Here is an 18,360-nt window from a genome sequence, read left to right as displayed (position 1 = left end):
AAGTTTATTTGGTAGCACAAGCTTTTGGAGCGCTGCCCCTTCATCAGGTGAAGAGGCAGCACTCCAAAAGCTCATGTTATCAAATAAACCTGTTGGACTTTAACCTGGTGTTGAGAGACTATTTACTGCATTTGTAACAGAGGAGGGATGTTGAACATACTCTGCCAAACGGTGGGAGTTCTGGAACGGGTGCTGAGGCTCCATTTGTACAAATGCATGATTCATAGCTCCAAGGCTCCATAGGAAAGTTCAAAACTGTTGTGAACAAAGTTAATTGCTCAACAACTCCCCTTCAAGCCCTGCTGTAACTTTGGAGCACATCAATTTTCAAATGTTAAAATGGGGCTACAGTGGCACTTCATAGCCTTCTGCATTCAACAGTTCTGAAGTTTTAAACCATAATCTCTGTCCCCACTTGTTTCCTTTTCTACTCATAATCATGTTTTGCTTAGCTGTTTAGCATTCTGCCATTCACTAACTTTGTGCACATCTTTTGTTTCTATTTTTGCCCCATGATTGCTTTTTTTTGGATTTGCCCCACCAACTCTAAATCTCCCATTTTAATTCGATCACAAATGGCTATCCATTTAGTTCCTTTTTCCACTTTTCCCCATTTCACTGACTTAAAACTGTTTCTAACTATACCCTGTTGCAAGTAAATGTCAATTAAAGTGTTAGTTAGCTATTTCTCTTTCCTCACAGCATTTCCAGTTTTTATTACAAGTATTGGAGCTTCATCATTGATTCATAGCTGGAAATGATGGAAGATAAAATGCTCATCAGAATTGAAATTTAGTTTAATCTGCAACACAATTATGTGAACACATTAAAAAAAACTTTTATTCATTTGAAACACTAACGGGAAACCAACATTTTCTTAGTATGGGGCTGGATTATATACATCTTCTAGAAACTAGTAATCACAAATGATTTTCAAATACGTTATTAATTCATTTTAATATGAAAGCATTTCCTTGTTTGAAACTTAATGCTGGCTGGAGATGCACTTTCCTATGTTTCTATTCTCTTCTAGAATTTAACATTAAAGGCAACGGCAAAAGACAAGACCAACATCTGTTCCTGTCGCCCTACTATTCTTAACTGTACACACGAACAATTTCAGACCATTAAGGCTGCTTCAGGCAAGCAAACTTTCTTTCAAGGTAGTTACAATCAAGAAAGCAAAAGCTTTATATGATTTACATGACCCCTAGGATGACCCAAAACACTTCACAACCAATTAAGTATTTTTGAAGTGCTTTCACTGTTGTAGTGTATGAAACACTGCAGCCAATTTGTACAGAACACGGTCCCACAAACAAGAATGAGAATAACAATGAGAGAATTCTGTTTTATTGGTGCTGGCTAGAGGCTAAATAATTGGCCAAGACATTGGGGAGGAAGAGCTTTCTGCAGTGCTTTTTAGGACTTAACCAGAGAGTGGATGGGACCCCAGTTTAACATCTTATTAAAAGGCAATATCTACAAATAAAAATGCAGCATTCCCTCAACACTGTACTGGCGTGTCAGTCTAGATTGTGTGCTCATGTTTGTGGAGCACACAGAGACAAAACTGCTCACAGTTATTAAATTAGTTTAACATAAATCTACGATATCTGGAAATACTTGCCATTAGAAGGAGTACAAAGTATGTTCACCAGACTGATTCCTGGGACAGCAAGTTTGTCCTATGAGTTGACTGATCCTATATTCCCAAGTTTAGAAGAGAGTTGATTTCACAGAAGCATACAAAATTCTTACAAAGCTTGATAGGGCAGAAATGAAGACAGATGTTTCCCCTGGCTGGGGTGGGGGAGGGGGAGGTGCAGGGGGTGCAAAGAGTGCTTGAACAGGGAGAGAGAGTATCAGAACTAGATGGGGGTCATACAGGAATGAAGTGGCGAGGTGGAATTTGAGGGTGGTGAATCTTTGCAATTGCTAGTGGGCGGTGCAGGATCTCATTGAGTAAATTCAAAACAGGCATTGATAGATTTCCAGATATTCAAGGATATGGAGCTTGTGCAGGGAAAACGGCATTGGAGATTGAAAATCAGCCACGATCTAGTTGAACCAGGCTGATTCTGGGGATGGCGGGACTGATGTATATTGAGAGATTGACTCGGTTAGAACTTTTGCGCTAGAATTCAGGTGAATGAGGTGGAATCTCAGAGACGTCTAAAATTCTAACAGGACTAGACAGGGTAGATGCAGGAAGGCTGTTCCCAATGGTGGGGTGTCCAGAACCAGGGGTCACAGTCTGAGGATAAAGGGTAGGCCATTTTGGACTGAGGAGACATTTCTTCACCCAAAGAGCAGGGAGCCTGTGGAATTCATTACCACAGGAAGTAGTTGATGCCAAAACATTGAATGTACAGCACTTGAGGTCAATGGGTTCAAAGGTTATGAAGAGAAAGCAGGATTAGGATACTGAGTTGGACGATCAGTTAAAGAGCCAAATGGCCTCCTCCTGTTCCTTTCTTCTATTCATCTATGAAGAGTGAGGGTGGCTCAAGGGACTGAATGGCTTCTTAATCCTCTTTCCTACGTGAGATGTTGAGAAGCCACAATTATTCCTTCCTCAATAAATTTTAGTTATCGTGCTCCAATGATGTAAATAATTTCAATATTTGTTTTCATCATGAAGAAATATGTTTCATGGGCTAAATTAGAGTAGCTTTAGTAACATGGCAAGTCTAAGGAAACCGTGGCTTCACAAGAACAAAAAGCAGAGATAATCTGGTATTCTAAATTATGAAAGGTTCTGATAAACCAGAAATAACATTCCTGCCAGTTAGTGAAATATAAAAACAAGGTGGTAGGAAATATTTTACCAGAACTACCAACACATATACAAGCAGTGAGCACCCCAACAGAAATAGACAATGATAGACGAATAGTGATAAACCCGTTCTGAAGGTGGCTCATTGACCCAAAATATTAACTTGTTTCTCTCCAAAGATGCTGCCTGATCCAAGTATTCCCACAGTTTTATTTCAGATTTCCTGCACCTGCAGTATTTTGCTCTCGCACTGAAGCAGAATAATGGTTTCAAAAGCAGAACAGATAAATAGTGAAAAAAAGTAAAATCTGATGAAGGTATTGCAAAACGCACAGCCCTAGAGAGAAATGCACAGCTCTGCGTGGTGAAACTGATTCCATAGGGGAAAAAAAATCACTTTTCAATGATAAAGGAAGCCTTTGATGATTTTAAAATTGTTCTGTAGGATGTTTGTTCATATCACTTGCATTAGGGCTTTATCAATCAGGAAGCAGAAAGACTAGAGAAGGGCTAAGGGGATTCTTTTTCACTGAGAAGGTGCTGGGGCATGGAATTCATTGCCTGAGAGGGTGGTAGAGGCAAAAACATTCATTGCATTAAAAAAAAACATTTGGATATGCACTGGAGTTGCCATAACCTCAAAGTAATGGACCAAGAACTGAAAAACAATATTAGGCCAGGTAGCTTATTTCCAGCACGATGAGGTGCCTCCTTGCATGTTATAATTTTGTTTTCTCTACACAATAGTTGTCATGCACTCTTAGGCAATCATTTAAGACTTCAGTTGGATTTTGGATGGACAGTCCAATTATCCTGCACTGAGATGAAGTGGTCTATATTCAATTGCCAAGAAGTGGCACGGGTGACGCAAAGCAATACCACAAAATGCTGGTCTTGGGTATTACTTCAGATCAGCTAATAATCTGTAAGCAAAATACTGTCACCCAAAAGACTTTGGGTAACCCCTAACCCCAGATTCGTGTCATAAAATCGGCCAGCAGCCAGCAACACTCAGACATGAATTAGATGATATCATCACCTTGTTCGTTAAGCGACAAATCTGATGATAAAGGCATTAAACAGTACATTTAAGCAACGATACATACACTGATGTGTTTTTCTTGCAAATTTAGCAACGGCTAAATGACTCAACGCATCTTTAATATGTCAAGTTAGTGTGACAAATTCAATTTAAAAGTAAGAAAAACTTGTATTATTCATACACTCCCTACTGTAGGTTTTGCGAGTGAATCCAGTAGGAGATTAAACAGTTACAATTGAGGCTTTTTGAATCAGTTCAGCGTTAAATTATTTCAAGTTGGAAACAAAACTGACAATATGAAACTGTCAAACAATTTTGATTATTCAAAAAAAAAGAAATTTCTAGAAGTGACTGGGTTCAGAATTGACCCATTTTGTCAAGACTACTACATTTTTCATTTACAATTTCATTATTTATATTTGCACCAACAAAAGCACATATCCAATCAATTTATTTTATCCTGTTTTTAAAGAGGAGGCCAGGCGATTATAGTACAAGTCACACAGTTTCTCCCCAAAATAATCTGCATCTTTATAGGCTTCACAGCTCTTCTGCCAAGACTGTGGTATATGATCTTTTCCATAATAAGCGCCAGCAATGGCTCCTGCCATGGTGGCAATTGTATCAGTGTCGCCACCAAGCGAAATGCTGTAGATTATTGTCCTTTCAAGTCCATTGTACTTTCCTGGAATTTCTGGATCAGGATCCATGCATCTCAGGAAGGAATAAATAGCAGTTGGCACAGATTCAAAAGCTGCAATTCCATTCCCTAAAGCAAACAGAAATCATGCAAACCTTATAAGCTCAGTGGACAGAAATGACATCTTGTATAAACATTGTACAGGATATACCCAATTAGATATTTTTTAGTTATTTATGGAAGTTCATTTTGAAGATGCCAGTAGAATTACAAAGATCTTTATGCCACAATTTAAATATTAAAATGGCATTTTTTGTCAAAACATTAACCTTGAGAGCATAACCCCGGAGAAGAAAAATGAATGTCCTAGCACATATTAAAAGGTGAAAAAAGGTGCAAGGCAAAAAGAATGGAAGTTTTGCATAAAAGGGGAGATACTGTAAGCAATAATCTTACAAAGTGAGGCAAAATATTTAGTGCATGACTTGTACATAAATGAATATTCTTGGCTGATACAATACTTTGATGTCCAGCAATATATTTGCTGCTTGTCCTAATGATCATAAACCAATTCAATTACAATTAGCTTAGAGCAACTGTTGTTGTGAGGAATATTGTTAATCTCAAATAATTGTTTCCAGAATGAGGATTAATGGTGAACCAAAATGTCACTGATTTAAAAAAAAAATGAATGCAAAGATTTATTTTATTTGTTCAAGGCATGTGGGTATCACTGACAAGGCCAGCATTTATTGCCTTTTCCAAATGCCCTTGAAGGTGGTGGTATTCAACTGCCTTAAGCCGCAGCAGTTCATTTGGTGTAGGTACACCCCAGTGCTGTTAGGTAGAGTTCTAGGATTTTGGCTCAGAAACCATAAAGGAACAGCAATAAACTAGCAAGCTAGATCAGTGTGTGACTTGCAAGTGGTGGCATGGTCTGTGCACCTGCTCCCTTTGTTATTCTAGTCAGTACAGGTTATGGGTTTGATAGGTGATATCAAAGAAGCCTTAGTGAGCTTCTGCAAATGGTACATATGGCAATCATAATGCAGAAGTGGAGGAGTGCTAGTTAATTGTTCTAGATTGTGTCGAGCTTGAGTGTTATTGGAGCACCATTCATTAAGGCAAGTATCAATATGCCATGACACATCTAACTTATGCCTTGTAGGTGGTTAACGGGCTTTAGGAGTCAGGAGGCGAGCTGCTGACTGCAGAAGATGCAGCTTCTGACTTGTTCTTGTAGCCACAGTATTGACGTAGCTGATCCAGATAGGTTTTAAGTCAATGGTAACCTCCAGGATGTTAGTAGTGGGGATCCAACACAGTGCCAATGCCATTGAATATCAAAGGAAGGTAATTAAATTATGATGAAGGAAGGAAGATGATCCTTGCTTGGCACTTATGTGCCAGGAAAGTTGATCGCTACTTATCAGCCCAAGCCTGAATAATGCCCAGATCCTGATACATGCAAGCCTACACCACTTCATTATTTGCAGAGTTGTAAACTGAACACACTACATTCATCATCCACCAATCCAACTTCTAATCATATGATGTAAAGAAGGTCATTGATGAAGCAGATGAAAAACATTGGGCCAAGGACACTATCTTTAGAAACTCAGGATTGACACTGCCTCAGAGTCAGAAGTTTGAGATCATCCAATTTCAATCATGGTTTTAATTGGTGACTGACTGGTCTTGGGATATGACTCTTGCTTATACAGTTTCATTGAGAGAACGTGTCACACTCTGCATTCAGGTCCCAGGTTAGCATTGTTACACCAGAGAAAAATTTGAAAGGCTACATGGAAAGGGGTGTGGAGTGATACTAGTTGCTTTGCTTTTGCAGAGAACCAGCAGTGAATGGGTCAAATGGCTTTCTTTTATGACACAGCTAATCTATGAATCCTGCAGCAACGAAATGGGGCAGAGATGAATACCCTTCAATATGCACAATCATTCTGCCTGTGTTAAATATGACTCCAACCAAAAGAGTTTTGCTTCAGTGCTCCTTGATGCCACACTATCAAATGCTGCCTTGATGTCAAGGGCCGTCACTCTTAACTTGCCTTTGCAATTCAACTCTTTTGTCCATATTTGGACCAAGGCTGCAATGAGACCTCGAGCCAAGTTAATACAGTATTATAAAGTTAGACCTCAACAAATAGGTGAAAGAGTCAAATGGTGCATTAAAACATTGCTTTCAAATGCTGAAAAGAGATCAGCAGGAAACAGCTGCTATCTTGAACTCGAACAACTAATTACTTTCCTTCCAGCTGGAACAGTTCTCTTTCCTCTCCCTTAATTCTGCTAGAGTTAATACATATTAAAAAAATAAATAAAACCAGGACTTAGTGTAGAACAGTTTCTAGGAAATAGAAGCAATTTTTACCTAATTCATTAACCACCTCTTCCTTTGAAACATCCGTTCGAGTTAAAAATGCTTTCATTTTCTTCAGTCTATTGCAGTAGGGAAACTCCTGAAAGCTGAAAAAGGAAGAAAATTAATAATTAGAAAATATTGAGGAATCCATGTAGGAGAGAGTCAAGTTGCTCAGACTGGAATGTTTCCAGCTTGACTTATTCGGCATTGCATATATCAACTTCTTTGTGCCCTTCTCAAATATTTAGATTCATTGCACAAGATGCCTTGATCAAAGGTGACAAATGTTTAAATACACCAAAATCAGCCTATTATATAGGGATTTCTTTAAAATGTCAGAATAAAAATGATCACTATGCCACGTTTCACAAAACCACACCTAGTTTGGCACTTCATTGTTACAACTTCATGCTTTAAAATTCCAGCAAGGTGAAATCAGTGATTGGTTGTGAAACTCCCTACTGTTAATGTCATGAGAGGGTGCTCCCTGCTGTTGAACAATACTTGCTGTTCAATAATTTAGTAGAACACGTTTTTAATGTTCAAATAAAGCAAGAAAGATGCATTACAAATTACAAAAACAAGGGGTCAGGAGGAGTGTGATAGCAGTCGTACAGATATCACCCTAACACTTTGGATAACATGACATACAGTTGAACAGAGCTGCTTTAAGCAAAGTCATGCTTTATATACCTATCTAAAAAAGATTATTTCAGCTAAGGGTGTGACCAAAAGTCAACAAACATTCAAATTTGAAATGATCTTTATTGGGTACATTTCATACACACAATTTTATATATTCTGTTCCCTCAAGATAAAAGATGACAGGAATGAACTTTTTTTTAGGTTAATACCCAACAGCAAGGTCATCCAAGTCTTCTTAATGTGTACCTACCAGATACTGTGTGAAGCTACTCTGCAGAGGTTACAACACATCTTTATTAGCCATTGTATTAACATGGCGTTTCTATTTCCTGCACTAGTTGTCCTTATTGATTCTTATTGCGAAATTGCCACTAAATTAACAGTAGGTTTCGCTTCCAATAGGGACCACTTGTTAATTCAATTAGTTGCATGCAATACATTTTGGCTAAAATAATTTGACATCAACAAAGTCCACTTGAGCCAGTACTTGCCCAACAAGTGTTACTGCCTTCAGGAGGAGGGGAAACAAAATGGAAAAACAATCTTAATGGATAAGAAATTTGAGAGCATCCAACTGTCTTGTAATATAACCCAACCTCAAGCTTTCTGGTGATATGTTTTAAGTGGACAGCATTTGTTCTCTATTGTACTGGCTCTTCAGAAAACATTTTGCAGGAGGGGAGAGATTAGAATGCAAAACAAATTGCTCATCATGTTATAATCCATTTTTAGAATCTTGCTCCATAAACCTCACTCCTACTCCATCCCCAAATGCAACCATGTCCAAAGATGTGCCGGTTAGGTACACTAGCCATGCTAAATTGTCTCTTAGTGTCCCAGGATGCACAGGTCCGAGAGATTAGTGGGGTAAATATATATGGGCTGATAAGGATGGGGCCTGGGTGGGATTGTTGTAGGTGCAAACTCAATGGTCATAATGACTTCCTTTTGCACTGTAGGGATTCTATGATTTACCAAATGTTCAACAGTGATAATAAAAGTAAGCAAAACTCAGTTGTTTATTTAAAGGCAATTTTAGAAGCACGCTGTGGAAAATTAAATAAAATGAATTTTTTTTTAGCAAGCCACATCTCCAAGGTTCATTCAGTACCTAACCTTTGGAATCTTTGAAAACAGTACATCCTATTCCAAACATTTGATTTTCCCAAGGCTGACTCCTTGCAATTCACAGTTTTAGTAATTTTGTTTATTTTAAGTCTTATCTCAAGAATTTCTGAAACCTTTTAACAGTTCAAGATAAATTTCAACAGATCAAGATTCAAAACAAACATAGATTCAGCACAGGGATGAATTTTTTCACCTCTTCCGTGCTACATAACCATATCAAATTAAGATGAAGAGCTGGAGACTGTTGCTGATGTCACTCTGCATTCCAAAAGTGAGTGCCCTCCTTTGCAGATGTAACTAGTATTGAGTATTCAAGGACAGCTAACCATCAAACTACTTAAACCAATTCATTTTCCACCTCTCAAAACGTGAATTATATCACAAATTAAGGGATGCTGACCACAGTACATACAAAATGATCTTTTCACTGCAACATTTGTGCACAGGAATCATCAATACATACTGTGATTTTGGTTGATGGCATGGATGGCTAAGAGTAGAGTGAATCATCAGTACGTCGCATGTACTGCCCAAGGACTAGGTCAAAAAATCCAGATTTGGATCATCTTACAAAGGCTACTTGGGACTTTTTGGTTTAATTTTGCAAAAGTTTCATGCAACGGAGGTCATTACAGCAATGCTGGGGGTGGAAGGAAAATGAGTCTACCAGTCCTTCATTTCCCAGCAACACTCAAACTAAAATAGAATGTCTGCTCATATGATGGAATATTATGTTTTGAATATTATTTGGAAGTCATGAACAGATTTTGAATTTTGAAATAATTCAGAAAAATGAAACTCAACATTTATTTTTCATGGTGTTCATTTGCCCAGAATTTCTGATCTTGAGGGATGTCAGACCACGGAGGTACCTCATGACATGCACTGGCTCCTACCTTCCCACTTGAAGATGCACAGGAAGTTTTGAATTTTTGATGGGCAATTTCCTGCACTGAACTTAATACTGTCTTAAATCAGAGGCATTGGATAGTTCTGACTGCCTTAGCAGAATGGTTATCCAGAAAATGTTAGAAAAATTAAGACCACTTCAAACTCCTGGGCAGTTAACCTGCTGAACCCCATATCCCCACTGGACCCCCTAACTAGCAAGGAAATTTGATATGTCAGCTATGACTCTCACCAACTTTTACAAATGCACCATTGAAAGCATTCTTTTTGGTTGTATCTCAGCTTGGTATGGCTCCTGTTTTGCCCAAGACAGCAAGGAACTACAAAAGGTCATAAATGTAGCCCAATCCGTCACGCAAATCAGGTTCCCATCCATCGATGCTGTCTACAATTCCCACTGCCTCAGCAAAGCAGCCAGCATAATGAAGGGTCCCAGGCACCCTGGACATTCTTTCTTCCACTTTCTTTCATCAGGAAAAAGATACAGAAGTCTGAGGTCACGTGCCAACCAACTCAAGCAAGTTTCTTCCCTGCTGCTGTCAGACTTTTGAATGGACTTACCTTGCATGAAGTTGATCTTTCTCTACACCCTAGCTATGACTGTAACACTACATTCTGCACTCTCTTGTTTTCTCTATGAATGGTATGCTTTCTCTGTATCGTGTGCGAGAAACAATACTTTTTAATGTATGTTAATACATGTGACAATAATAAAAAAAATCAAATCTCACTATCTGCCCTGACTGACCCTTTGACAACCTTCTCCCCCACCTTGCCCCAAATGCTGTCTACCCACCCAAACATTCTCTATACCCCTATCCATCCTACCCTCCTCCCTGATACTTGAATTTGACAATAAATGCAAAGAACAGGAGTGGCCAAATTTAAATATATATTTCTGAGACTTGCTGTATTCAAAGGCTTCTCTTTATCCACTGACTCTATGCCACTCCCAACACCACACTGACTGCAAGTTGAATATAATGGACAAGTTTACACTCAGTTTGCCAGGACAATATCATATAGGAAGAATTTTTAAAAAAGTTCTAACCCACTTAAAATCTAACAACTTCATTAATTTGAAGTGACCTAGAAACATTAGCATTTCACTAGATCGTCCAAATTGCATGATTCTGTGACACAAAAAACAGTCTTGTTTGTCTTTAGCTACTTTCATTCCTGACAACTATTGCAGTAGCACTTAGACTCTTTTAAAATCCAATTTTTCAGCCTTTGTTTTATATTCAAAATGTGAGTCCCAGGATGCATGTGCATCATATCAGTGATAATGGTACAACACACATTGTATGCAATGTGTTTGCTGATGTCTGGAAAACTGCTCTCCTTCAGTTCCTAGCAGAAATTGTCCATGGTTGCAAAAGCTTCAGACTTTTGCAGCTTCACAGATAGATAACAATAATCCTTGGATTACACATTTTGTGCTAAATCAGCAAAATAATCCGGTCAAGTTCACTGTGGCCTTAAGAAAACTCAGCAGTCAGATGCACTGCAGGCAAGTTTTAATCTAGCGGATTCAGTGAAAACAAGCACTCTTGTTCTGCAGCAGACACCAACTTAAGAGAAGTGATCTCAAAACATGTTTAGTGGAAAAGTTACATACTTTTAGAATCATAGAAACCCTACAGTACAGAAAGAAGCCATTCGGCCCATCGAGTCTGCACCGTCCACAATCCCACCCAGGTCCTACCCCATATCCCTACATATTTACCCACGAATCCCTCTAACCTACGCATCTCAGGACACTAAGGGGCAATTTTAGCATGGTCAATCAACCTAACCCGCACATCTTTGGACTGTGGGAGGAAACTGGAGCACCCAGAGAAAACCCACGCAGACACAAGGGGAAACGTGCAAACTCCACATAGACAGTGACCCAAGCCAGGAATTGAACCCAGGTCTCTGGAACTGTGAAGCAGCAGCACTAACCACTGTGCTACCGTGTCGCCCTATGTTTTCCAACATAACACAAATCTTCTTTGCATTAGTGAGCAGCAGTTCAGTTAGTTTTAAGTCAAGTGGAGAAAATGAATTGAGACGTAAAGACGATTAACTGAGATAACATTTTGTCTCATCAAACTACTAAAGTGATCAAAACATTTTGCATTAAAAATGTGCCTCATCTCCTCCTCAATCACCGCAAGAAATAGCACTACCTATATCAACTGTCAACTAATTCAAGTTATTGAAAAAGGAAGTTCAATAATTGAAGTTGAATTTGCTGCAGCATCAGGGTTAGAAGGTGGTCTAAACACCATCAGGCACAAGCCACAGGCATAACAGACTATCCACTTCAGAAAATAAACCAATTATTAAAGATTGCAAATTTAAATTTTATTAGCAATCAAACTGATGTTGAACTTTTTTTACATATATACTTATTTTCACATTAATGTAGTGGTTGCATATATTTAGAATATAGCATTTACATGGTGACTAATTATGCCTTTTGTACAGTAGTTTTAACATGTTTTCTGGACTAAGGTAGTTTGGGTCCACTGAACAATCCCTTTTATTATACGAGCATTTATGGTTGGTCACTTTGACACAAATGGAAATGAATGGTGGTGCACTTTTCATTATAATAATTAAATTTTTCCCTCCACAGGAATATTTCATGTTGGTAAAGGAGCTTTTCATTAGGTTTCCAAAAAGGAAACTGAGTGGCATGGTGGCACAATGGTTAGCACTGCTGCCTCACAGCACCAGGGACCCGGGTTCAATTCCTAGCTTGGGTCACATTCTCCCCACGTCTGTGTGGATTGCCTCCGGTTTCTTCCCACAGTCTAAAGATGTGCAGGTTAGGTGGACTGGCCATGCTAAATTGTCCTTTAGTGTCAGGGGGCTAGCTAGGATAAATGCACTGGGTTATGGGAATAGGGCCTGGGTGGAATTGTGGTCAGTGCAGACTCAATGGGCCAAATTGCCTCCTTCTGCACCATAGTATTCTATCAATCTATGAAGGGTACCTAGCACTTCAAACCTCAATGATTTCCTAGTTTTATATACATTATACGGCCTGACGAGTATATATCCCACAAGTGTTTGATCCACCTGTGTGGTGGAAAGAACAGCGTTCTGGCAAAGTGGAGACACTTACTCTTGCCACAAGTAATTAAGTGTTGGTTTGTCTTTGCAACTCATATCTTCCAGATTTAGAGCTAGAAATCACATGAATGGAGTACTTGGCGACCTGGATCGCATACGCTTAAAATATTATGTCAGCACAATTGTCTTTAATTAAGTACTCCAACTGGAATTTCCTCCTAAATTAAAAAGATAAATTCATTGTGTTTACACAAAGATCAGTGTGGAAAATGCACAAGTTGCACCTGGACATCAGCATGAATGTTGCGTGCCATAAGATACGCATGCATTCCAGAGCCTGAATTTTACATAGCAAACAAAGGGAGCAAAACTGGATTTTTAAAAGACATATCTGCAGGTACTACTGTGAGAACTATCAGAGATGAGAATGGCTGAAGTCAAAAAAGTCCAAAAATGTTTTTGTGACAAGGAATCATGCAATTATTGCACTTCTTCTATTATCTGTAGTGAAATGCACATGTTGCGAGAACTCTCCAAATTGGTGAAATGATGAGACTTCAAGTGGGTAGATACATTAGTCTTCCCTTTGTCCTACTTCCTTTACCGTCAAGATTGCAACCAATTCATTTGTATCAAATCACCAAAGTGAACTCAGCATTTCAGCATTCAATGTAGTTAGTGCACAAAATACAGGATTAAGTCCACACTAACAACAGAATATAATCTTGCCAGATTCTGTACTTGTCAAATGAAGCAAAACATGTACAACAGTGCTTCATAAACTACTTTCCAATGTGACCTCATTTTAACACTCGAAAATTAATGTGACCCACACTCCTACAAATACAAAACAGCAGAGTAACATTCAGTATTAAAATTCACATTATAGATCAATATACTAATTCATTTAAATACAAACATTTGTTTTTAAAATACTTTGCAAGAATGGTATCGTATGTACGTAGGTTCCAGCTGAGATCTCCATATTCTGTGCTGACAGAAAGCTCAGTTCATGCATCTCCAGCCACCCCCACCCCCCCCAAACAAACTGTACCATCTCACCTCACCAGATATATAAAAATCCTCTTCCCAATCCCTCCTTACCTCCCACCACTCACCCCAATTCACTCATCAGCAGCCTGGCCTTTCCAACAGCCTTACAGCAACAACAAGCCACCCGGGGGCGGAAACAACCCTTCATGGCGAGGTCATTGTGACTGAAAGGTGGCAATAAATATTGGTGAAAATCCAGAGTATTTTTCACTGAGCAAATGTTGAGCTGTGTGGTATTTATGCTTTTTTCCTCTTCTATGGTCATTGATGTTTGCTGCTGTGATTCAACAAGCAGAGAAGAAAGCGATGGTAGTCAGTAAACGTGTCAGTTCACTACAGCCAGCCTAGATCTGGGTTACACTGCTCCCTTCACTACCCTAACCCTCGCCACGCTTGCTGAAATAGACAGCTCCATTGAGCAGTCAGCAACACACCAGAGCAACATGCGATGGCAGCTGGGTTCCAGGCTCCTCAGAAGAAATTCCTCTGCATCTCCATCTTACATGGGAGACTGATTTTAAAACAGTGCCACTTCGTTCTCGATTCCCCACAGAGGGAAACGTCTCAGCATTTACCTTGCCTCAGAATCTTATAAGTTTCAGTAAGATCACCCGTCATTAGGCCCAACCTGTTCAGCCTTTCCCCAAAGGATCATTCCAAGAATCAACCTAGTGATTTTCTCTGAATTGCCTCCAATACAAGTATGTTCCTCCTTAAGTGAAGTGACCAAAACTGTACACAGTACTCCAGGTGTGGTCACTCTAATCCTCTGTAGCAAAATTTCCCTACTTATGCTCCATCCACCTAACAATAAGGCCAACATTCCCTTGTATTTTTAGTTGCTTGCTGTACCTGCATACTGACTTTGAGATTCATGCAACAGGCACCCAGTTCTCCGTGCACCACAGCATTCTGCAATCTCTCCATTTAAATAACTCTGCTTTTCTACCCTTCCTAACAAAGTGGACAACCTCATTTTCCCACATAATACCTGCCAAACTTTTTCCCGCTTGCTTAACTGAACCGTATCTTTTTGCACACTTTGCGAGCGATTTTACCATTTTAATTCTAAGTGCTGAATCTGAGCGCAATTCGAATCTGAGTGCAATTCAAATCTGACTTGGAAACCTGTTCTCGGGCGCCTCCATATGCACTTCGCCTGAAGAGAAAATCGCGGGTCTGAATCACGCTGTGGGCGAGCCTTATTATGCCTGAAACACTGCTGCTCTAATCGGAGCCTTCAACTGCAGACGAGCAGTGAGATAAAAAAACGGAAAAACGCTCCCTTGTCACATCGTTCCTGGGCCACAAAAAGCAAATAAAGTGGCCCAGAAGCAATGGCCCCCACATACATCATCCCACTCCGACAACATAACTGTCCCCTTTATCTACCCACACTCCCCCCGCTATCCAGACTGCTCTTCCCCTCAAATCGTTTATCCACAGAGTGGCAGTGGTCCCTTCTATCCACCCCTACCAGAGATCCATCTGGCCCTCCACCACCACCACCACACCTCTCTTCCCCGGAAAATGACTGGGCTCCCCCCTCCCACCCCCCAAGATACATCTGACCCGCCGCCTCCTCCCTCCACTCCCGCCCCCCCCAACCAGAGGATAATCTGATGAAGCTGAGCACCCGAAACAGACCTCTGCCGAGCATGTCTGTTTCGCACCAAACGTAGATGGGCAAACACGATGGTAAAGGGGGAAATGCAGGTAAGATTGGACGTCCAGCACATTAAGTCAATTTAAATACCTGCAAATGCATTTAAATTGACGTCATGCCTGTTTCGGGCATGGTTCCAATCACGGCCATTTTCGGGCCTTGGTAAAGTGGGAATCAGCGCAGATGTGGGCGTGAATCACACTAATCACCCCACACCCAGCTTTACCAAGTTTTCATGCCCAAAAACGGGCATGACGCATTGGTAAAATAGGGCCCTTTATCTTCCTGTGGCTACAAATGTCCACCAAGGGAAAGGGGAGATGGTGGCATAGTGGTATTGCCAGTGGACTAGAATCCAGAGATTTAAGGTAATGTTCTTGGGGTCCAGGTTCAAATCCCCCCACAGCAGATGGTGGAATCTGTATTCAATAAGAATATATTAAAAGTTGAATGATGACCCAACAAACCGTTGTCAATTATCACAAAAAATATGATTTTTTAATGTCCTTTAGGGAAAGAAATCTGCTGTCCTTACCTGGTCTGGTTTCCTGACCACAGCAATGTGGCTGTAGCTGTCCTCTGAAATGGTCTAACAAGCCACTCAGTTTCAAGGGCAATTAAGGATGGGCAACAAATACTGGTACTTGTCAGCAATGAAAGAATGAAGAAAAACGTTCTTAGCTAGTTTTTAAACTTAGAAAGATGTACAAGTTAGCAGAATGGGAAAAGCAAGAATTGCTAATCCACAGATGCTAGCCGAAGTGCTGAGTGTTTACCGCACTTCTTTACTGGCAGAGATTTTATGGGCTAGGATTCCCTCCTCCTGGCTTTGGCCAGGTTGGAGGCTGTGGCGCCGAAGTGGAAGGGGAGGTCAGGAAGAAAATCAAAGGGTGGAATTCTATTATTCAATGCTGTGGAAATTTCCTTTCCTTAAACTATGCTCTTTATTCTTCATCAAAATGCCAAGACTTTTTCCTAGTTAGGAATAGATCAAGGATAGAAATGCATTGAATGACAGTTTTGATGACCTCGGTCTCTCGAAATCACATACCAAGAAAGGTTGCAACAGCTTCCTTGTGCATAATCTTCAACAATTCTTAATATCAGACTGAAGTGACAGGTAACGGGCTGAAACAACAGTAAAAGTTCCTCAAACGCACTTTTAACTTCAAAAAAAAACTATGGATAAGTACCAAAATAGACCCAAAAAAAATTGCCTGTGAACTGGTTCCTGGTTGTCATTTAGATTTTGTTCAAATACCTTGATTAAATTTTAGTGGCTGTATTACATTCTCTGAATTTACTTGCATTTTTAGTGATCAGATTTTCTATCCGCTTAAAGACTCAAAGCAAAATGGATTTCAAAACCAACTTTCAAAAAGTCCTTAACAACATACACATTAGAAATTCCAGGTTTGATTTCCAGTCTGCGCAGACCTAAGTAAACTTAGAAGAGGAGAAGTTTCTTCAGCCAGAGAGTGGTGAATCTTTGCCACAGAAGGCTGTGGAAGCCAGGTCATTGAGTGTCTTTAAGGCAGAGATAGATAGGTTCTTGATTAATAAGGGGATCACGGGTTATGGAGAAAAAGGCAGGAGAATGGGGATGAGAAAAATATCAGCCATGATTGAATGGCAGAGCAGACTCGATGGGCCAAGTGGCCTAATTCTGCTCCTATGAATTATGGTCTCAACAGCACAGAAAGAAAGTCAATTAGCCCATAATCTGCACCAGTTACACAAGGTGGGATGCTACAATCGAGATTGAGGGGAAAATCAGTAAGGTCTCGAGAACACGTAGAACACACACATTCCATCTGACTTCCAATAGCTCACCAACATTCATTGTCTAGGCTTACACATGGAAGAATTCATCAGTTGAATGAGGCATTAAGTACGCAATGTTGAATGGGAGGTAAAAAGGTCATCGAAAGCAAAGAGAAAAGCTTCCTAAAAATATCAGAGGTCAGATCTTTAGAAAGATGAAATTTGTCAGTTAACAGAAACCTGATTATACCACTAATAAATTTCTGCCACTTTATTTTACAGCTTTTAGTGACAGAAAATATTAAATCTGTATTTTATCTCAGATCCTAAATACTCAATGCTATTCAACTAGGCTATTCAACTTGACAAGATCTTAAAAATGTCATATTAAGAAATGAAGCAGTTAGCCACAAGAGGCCACCCTAGACCTGTACTCACTCTTTTGCATCTGACAGAGATTTTTCATCATTCTCAACCAACTGCATCTCTTCAATAAGCTGATCCAAGTATTTGTCCCTCTGCAACTCTCCCTGCAAAGCATGATGAACAGCAAGTGCTTGCAGGATAGCACCGTTGTAACCCAGTGAAGAAGCATGTGTCACTTCAGCGTTTTTCTTTGCAAACTGTCCAAAAACAAAACCATCACATCAAAGTCAGCAAAGGGAAATTATTATAACTTCTCATTTAAATGAAGAGAGTCCAAGCTACAGAACTGCATTGTGAATGAAAAGATTGAGCTGATTTTTGCTAACTTGCCACTGGCCAAAATAGTTGTTCACTTTCTTTTGGGCAATTTATTAACTGAAGTTATTTGTTTGCAGTACTTTAACTTGCCACACATCTTTCAAATGATTGAAAATAAATCTTCAATAATTGATATAACCCTTAGATCACCACACAGGTGACTTTTCAAAAAGAGTGCAACCTCACTGTTAGGGATGCCAAAAAATCATTTCTAGTGCTCTAAGCCTGGCACTGGAAAAACATTTCTAAAGTTAGCATCACTGAATTTCTGACAGAAATCAACTCAGTCTTTCACAGTAGTGGAAAGTTATTTTGGGTTAGGGCATATTATTCAAAAGTTAACACCAATTAATTTAACAAATGATATTGAATTGGCTTAGAAAAAGTAGTGCAATTAGTTTTTATTGGAAAAGTGTTAGGTTTAATAATACAAGAATATTATGTAATGAAACAACTTCTGACAACTAAACAACATACTAGGTGGCACAGTGGTTAACACTGCTGCCTCATGGCATCAGGGGCCCAGGTTCGATTCCCAGCT

At 39.6% G+C, this 18,360-nt stretch overlaps 1 protein-coding gene across 1 annotated transcript in view; it reads right to left on the bottom strand.

Annotated features, from left to right (window-relative positions):
* Window positions 1-775: 775 nt before the first annotated feature.
* The window catches only part of adprs (ADP-ribosylserine hydrolase), a 33,717-nt gene continuing 16,132 nt past the window's right edge, over window positions 776-18,360 (bottom strand). Inside the window, exons 4-6 of the mRNA XM_080211429.1 lie at window positions 17,514-17,698; window positions 6,854-6,948; window positions 776-4,590 (exon numbers count right to left, since the gene is read on the bottom strand). Of these exons, the coding sequence (XP_080067555.1) occupies window positions 4,277-4,590; window positions 6,854-6,948; window positions 17,514-17,698 (594 nt within the window). The 3' untranslated portion in view covers window positions 776-4,276. The remainder of the gene's footprint in view (window positions 4,591-6,853; window positions 6,949-17,513; window positions 17,699-18,360) is intronic.

The sequence above is a fragment of the Carcharhinus amblyrhynchos genome, chromosome 24 (genome assembly GCF_965287045.1).
Source record: "Carcharhinus amblyrhynchos chromosome 24, sCarAmb.v2.hapA, whole genome shotgun sequence".
NCBI lineage: Eukaryota > Metazoa > Chordata > Chondrichthyes > Carcharhiniformes > Carcharhinidae > Carcharhinus > Carcharhinus amblyrhynchos.
The sequence above is the reverse complement of the archived record's forward strand: the minus strand, read 5'-3'. Positions and strand labels throughout refer to the sequence as shown.